This window comes from Chenopodium album, chromosome 12 (assembly GCF_948465745.1).
Source record: "Chenopodium album chromosome 12, dcCheAlbu1.1, whole genome shotgun sequence".
Lineage (NCBI taxonomy): Eukaryota > Viridiplantae > Streptophyta > Magnoliopsida > Caryophyllales > Amaranthaceae > Chenopodium > Chenopodium album.
The window spans coordinates 41,961,709-41,968,432 of NC_137845.1; the positions used below are offsets into that span (position 1 = coordinate 41,961,709).

General features: G+C 35.0%; 1 protein-coding gene across 1 annotated transcript; it reads right to left on the reverse strand.

Moving 5' to 3' along the window:
* Window positions 1-710: 710 nt before the first annotated feature.
* LOC145570526 (aspartic proteinase 36-like) lies at window positions 711-5,940 on the reverse strand. Its single transcript, XM_081629647.1, has 10 exons — window positions 5,393-5,940; window positions 4,865-4,994; window positions 4,517-4,767; window positions 4,089-4,316; window positions 3,236-3,398; window positions 2,581-2,654; window positions 2,386-2,482; window positions 2,216-2,285; window positions 1,428-1,499; window positions 711-1,348 (listed from the first exon to the last, which is right to left on the reverse strand). Exons 1-10 carry the CDS (start codon window positions 5,668-5,670, stop codon window positions 1,188-1,190), a joined length of 1,524 nt encoding a protein of 507 aa, XP_081485773.1. The 5' UTR covers window positions 5,671-5,940; the 3' UTR covers window positions 711-1,187.
* Window positions 5,941-6,724: the final 784 nt, after the last annotated feature.

A 6,724-nucleotide genomic window follows, 5' to 3' on the forward strand; every position in this document is an offset into this window, starting at 1 on the left:
CCTAATTTCACTATTCATTGTTTCTACCTATGTAGCAAAAATCCAATCTCATTTGTCACTTTTGCTCAGGTGGCAAGTGATTATTTATTTTTTTTTATTTTTTTTTTGAAACAGTGGCAAGTGAATTTTTTAATTCTAAAATAAAATAGAAATCTAATTTTTAATTGATCAAAATAATACATTTGCTAATTTGGCGTGTTGAATGCTCTTAAAAAATGCATACTATATATATATATATATATATATACCTGTTTTTTGCCTGAGTAACAATCGGATATTCACTAAAAATTTAAAAAACTTTATATTATTATAGATGAGACATGTTAATACATAATATCTCTATTTTTGTAGCTTGCTGACAAATTATGAATTTAAAATTGAGTTAAAATTGTTCTTTTTACTTAAAATAAGTTTGGTTTGATTGTCTAATTTGATTGAACTCTAACCTTCATTGTACATCAACATATAAGAAAAAATATCATTAAGTGGAATCGTATTAGATTCATTTCAATGTGTAATTTTTAAATATCTAATTTCATATATTTTACAAATATTTTATGAAATATGGCACTTAGCAACCAGAAGTAAGAAAATCTAGTGTCCTTTGAATGTCTGGTTAGAAAATTGTAGTCTGATTTGATTAATATCTCGTAGCAGTAGGAATAAGGTGAAGAGAACAAAACCTAAACTTACCGGAATAAGCAGGAACCTTAACTTAAACAAGTAAATTATACTGTAAACATCATCAAAGGATTCTGAAATATTAACAATTATTCTCCCTAAAAGACAGTATCCAGAATCAACTTTGCAATTACAATTTTGGGGAAAAAAAAAATCTTACAAAAAAATGCATAAGAATTAAAACAAAATAGTATAGTAAGGTTCCTCTTGTTCTGGAACGAAACCTCCTGCAACTCGAATGAAATCACTGTATTCTACTTCAGCTGTCGTGGCACTAATTCTACAACACTTGACATACAACATTAGCACTATATGGATAATTTACATTCCTGACACTGATCTAGACTACAAATTGGGCAAATCTGTGTGCACGCATGAGAAATTTCAGCATCACGTAGAATTCGAAAAATACAATATGATCATAGACAAAATTACAATGCCTTGCCAATCAATGGTAATAGCAATTGACAAAGCAAAAGATTGGGTACTCTGAAGTGAAAGGTTAGCTACAGGATCAGAAAGGTTATAATCTGTGCAATAAGAGCCTCAAAGAGAGAAGGTATGAGACCCAGGAGAAAGTTTTTGGATGAGCTGCTAACGCTTACTTGCCCGGCATTAATGAATTCATCCCTGCCAAATGTAACGGAGACATTGACAGACAAGGAACCTGTGAAATGAGCACATCAGTCAGACATCTTTCAGAGCACTAGAAGAGCAGTGGGTCAATGAGATGCATCTGTACTTACAGTCGTAATTAGCCCATCCAACTCTCTGATGAGAGAGATCATAAACAACAATCTTATCCTTCAGAACAAGGTCTGCAGTAAATCAAAAGTCATATTAAATATGTGAAATGTTTGAAGCTTCAAATGGTACAAATTTAGACATATCAGTAATTGTAGTAGAAGAAATAAATAAATCAATAAATAAAACTGCCACAGAAAGACAAAATCAATTGCAGTTCTAGGCTTCTAGCTATTAAAAGGTGCTGACACAATGCCTTTCAAAAACTTCCTCTTAGTTTCTTATGCAGTAGCATACACCTTGATCTCTCTACACGACCCATGGAGAAAAATTCACACAATCACTTGCCGTAGAGTTGAATGCACATGAAATTCTTGTACATAGAATCATAGTCTGAACCCTTGACTGACAACAGAGCTCAATCTCCCCCCCCCCCCCCCCCCCTGTTCAAGCTAAGTAACAAGGCAGACCGAATGGACGTAAGGCAAGTTAAAATTTTATGATGTCTTCTGAGCCTCTATACATATGACAGGAGTGCATGGAGGTTTGTACTTTGTAAGTTGATGATTATTAATATTTCAAAATTCAACTTCTACATTACCCCTTCTCCGAACTTCAGATGAAAACTGCCAACCACTCACCCAACTTTAGCATAAAAGGAAATTGGAATACTTGTGCCAAGTCAAGTCAAGTACTCTGCTTAACTAAGTGAATGCAGCATAGAGCATACAAGTACTACATCAAGTCTACATTCCGGTGGATCTATATGAAAAATAGTGATATGACTAACCTCCTAATATTGAAATTCCTTGACCCTGCTGAACCTTCTGAAATCCTATACACCAAAGTGCGGCACCATCCTGTTTCGCCAAATGACACAAATTTTTTAGTATCACAATAATAGCAGATTCGCATAGAAATAAATTCAAATTTTCACATGGTGAAGGCTGAATGACTTACGACAAAGCCCATATGTACAAGATAGTCTTCTGGTCTCAACACCATGGACGCACCACCCGCAAAGTTGAAGCTCATAGGTGGAAACAAACCACTTACACTAAGTATGGAAATCAATTTATCATCAGAAGTTCAGGCCAATACCAGCAATTTTACATAAGAATGAAACAATGAGAAGGGAACATGAATAAGACAGACCTTACTAAAACCTTGTAACATTGTTCGCCTTTGAAAATAAGGGGTTTTGTAGATTGTGAAACTGCACTGGATACCTGCACACAACAAGGTAATGAGAAAGCCTGATACCAAGTTTTATTGGCAGCCTTGAATGTCTAGAATCAAGAGAGAGCACCAAAAAGATGATAGTGATTCATTTCAATTTACTGTGACATGACCAATATCATTAACAACTACATCACCAATCTGACAATTTGACAGAACTTTAGGTGGTCAGTTCACTCATCTATTAGCACTGATTTGTAAAAGGCAAAAATGAAATATTCAACAGAATATTATTCTTAGACTTCTCAAGCTCCATATTGGAAATCGGCTATGCTTACCTCAAGAGAAGATTCAACTTCTTCCAACACTGCCCTCGAGGGGTGAGGCAATGTCCTGAGGCTATCTTTTAGTTAGAAAAGAGATGCCAAAGTTTATCATCAACCTTATGAGACATTATACGAGCTAAAATAATAATCAACGCACTAAAACACAAGGACCCTTTCCAAACAAAAAGAAATTTAAGAAAAAAAGATATTCCAACAATCTTCTAAGTCGTAACAAAACAAAAAACTTCAAAGGAGAAAGGAGACAAATTTACTACTAATTTTGTAACGAGCAGTATAAGACTCACCGCTTCAACTAAAGGGTCATAAGCTTCTTCAATCAGATATGCCAAAGTTGTTCCAGAGTCGATAATTGTTCCTCGGTTGTTCGATGTTGCAAGCACGGATTGATCAATTGGCAATAATATCCCATTCACTGCGATGCTCTGCAGGTCCAAATTATAATGAGGCCTGAAAAGTTTTGTATTAAGTGCAGTCAAACTTCTGAGTAAGAAGCAAAGATTGAATTACAAGAAACTGACATTATAATTTTCAGTGTTTAAGACTGAATAGTTCGCTGTATACTACCATGTACAGTTATTCTAAAGGTAAAAGAGCATCTTGCAAAGTAAAATGGCAAGAGGAGCTGTCATAAGAAAACTACTGCCTAGGCAGAGAAATTAACTTTAATAACTTCAACACTTTCACCATTGTTTCTCCTCTATTTCATTCTTCCTTCTCAATTTTTTGTTGGACTAACTTCCTTTTTAAACAGTCTTAAGGCCCTTAAGAGATTTGCAACTGAGTATTCATTGAAAATCTGTCATTATCTTGGAAGCACTAAGTTCATATGCAACCATGGCAGGATGTAAAACCCCACTGAAGGAAAATAACACTGTCTTCCTATTGTATATTGCATAAGCAGAGAATAGACCAAACTACACCACTGGATGACTAAAACAGCTGGTCAAAATATCTATGTAGATATCTTGATATTATAGTAGGGAACTCTATAAATTAATGACAAACCGTTTAACTTGAATACACACCAATATTACACTTTACATATTAAAGGCAAAAGAAGTAAGAACAATGCAAGAAAGTGAGTGATACAGAAAATTCACAAGTAAGATGTTCTCAAAGGAGAATAGAAAAACATACTGTGATGGCACAAGCGGACTATACACAATATTTGGCTCCAAAATCTCACCAAGGACCAGAATACCCCCACCATTTCCCCCTCCTTTCAAACAATGGGAAAATGAATGAGGTGTTATTCCTCTAGAAGATAATTGGGATACAACAGACAATCCCTGCTGACCAAAGCCAAAGATCCCATCAATAGCACGTTCTGACTTGGTCAAGTCCCCAGATTGATAATTGCTGCAACTGCAGCCAGCAATAAAGCCAAAAGGAGTTAAAATTGAAATAATTGTAAAAGAACAAAAAATCAAGGACAGCAAACATGAACTGAACAAGCTAAAGGGTTTTGCAATAAAGCAATTTTCTACATATACTTTATCCTTCATAAAATGTTAGCAGGATAGATCAACATCACAAGCAAATTATAACAGCAAAGTAGTGCTCACCCAAAAACGATAGAGGCAGATGAGTTAGCAACCATAGAGTTCCCAAGAATCATATCAAAATACAGCATATCAGACACATAAAACCCTGATGTTCCACTTCCATCGCCATATTGGAACGAGTAACCACACTGTTTAGTTTCAGCTGAGCACTGAGACGATGCTGATGGAACCATATTAGTACATATCGAGTCTGAACAAGAAACTGTGTTTGCAGTTGAGGAACCAGTGACATCATAGAAATTGAGATCAATCTATAAGAAGCCAGAACAAAATCATAACAACTGTCAGGCGTCAATTAAACAAGCAAACCAGCTCAACCATAGCACAACAATGGGCAGAAAACATTACCCCAAGGCCACTCGTCCTTGGACAATCGATACATGAATTGCAAGTTATCCACAATATGTCACTTCCAGTGTCAATCTGCACATTGTATTCCCTTGGAGGAGTTCCTAATCTCACTCTAGTAAAATACAGCCTACCTTAAACCAACACCAACACAAAATCAAAAACCCGAAAACCGGACTTGCATTAATACATATACAAATGGTAAATGCAGCATCACACTATACACTAATCAAAAAACCCTCCACACAAATAAAAAAAAAAAGCTCTTTTTTTTCTTGGAAAATTCAACCCAAAAATAGCAAAATTCACACTTACTAGAAAATATTCTTTTCTTGGAAAATTTAACCCAAAAATAGCAAAATACATAAGAGTGCAAATCAACCAAAGTTCAACAAACTAAAACTAAGAATTCTTAACAACCCATCAAAAGAAACAATTAAAGTTCAAGAACAACAAAAACCCCATAATTAAAATCACTAAAAAAACAGAAAATAAAAATCAAATTATAGAAAAATTAATCATTCATACCCAACAAGGTAAGGATCAGAGGTACCCTGAACAGAAAAATCAACAACCCCACCACCACCCCCACCTCCGGCGCCGCCGCCGCCGCCTTGCAAGATTCGTTCATGGCGCGCAGCATCACGAGCACGAAGAACCTTAAACTCCACTTTCTCATTCACCGGAAAAATCCTCTGAAGTTGTAAAACAGTCGCCGGGAAACTACTGGAGACCACCGTCACCGGCAACACTACGGCGGCGATTATAAGCATAAACGCCGCCGTCGCCGGTGGAAGTTGAAGCATCCCAGAATTTCTCACTGTTTTCTTGTCTCTTGGCTGGTTTGTTTCTCTCTCTTTTTACTCAACTGGGAAAAAACTGATTGTTTGAAGTTTGAAGAAGGTGTTAATGGCGGAAATCAAGGCGGTTTTTTTTTTTTTTTTTTTTTTTTTTTTTTTTTTTTTTTTTTGGGTTCCAAATTTTTACTTTTGGTATTTTAATTTTGTGTAGAAGGAAATGTTTTTCTTTTTCTTTGCAAAGTTGCTGATTGTGGGGGTGCTGTGTTTGGTGACTATAAAACTGTGTTGTTGGTCTTCTTTTATTTCAAAGGGATTGTGTAACGTTGGAAAAACATTTTTTGGTAGGGTCAACTCTGGTCTACTATTCTAAAGATAAATGCGGAAAAGACAGAAATACCCTTCGTATATTGTGCTAGTAAGAGCCTATTCTAATTTACTGAACTGAACTGATTGGAGCTAATTTGAACTGAACTGAATATTTTATGAGAGAATGAAATTAGGAACTAAACCTGAACTGATTGGAGCTGAACTGAATTGAAAATAAGCTGAAGAGAACAGGCCTTAAGTCATACGAAACATGTATTTTTTACTCTCGGGAGTATGGTGTACAACAAAATCTCGCGTGTATGATTTTAAAGTGTGCACAGTTCAACTTGTTAACTATATTTTCTTGATTTTTTACTCGATTTTTTTTGGACTTATAGTCAATTTTGAAAAGAATAATTCTACATTTATACGGTTCAACTTGTTACTATATATCAAATAAGATGAATTCAAGATACATAGAGCTTATTCAAGTTAAAGTTACAACTAACAATAAGTTTAGTTAGATTAAATATATTCAAATAGGTCATATGTGGAAATGTGGAATTATATGCATAGAACGTTTCTTAATCAATTCAAATTACATTTTTTTTTTTTCCGGATAAGGCTTAAAAACTAAAACTACAACACATTACTATTAAACCAAATTAAATGCATTGCAGCCTCTCCTACAATTTAGTGAGCCAGGGTACTCACTGCCTATTTGCCGTATAAAGATACGTATATTAAGTTAACA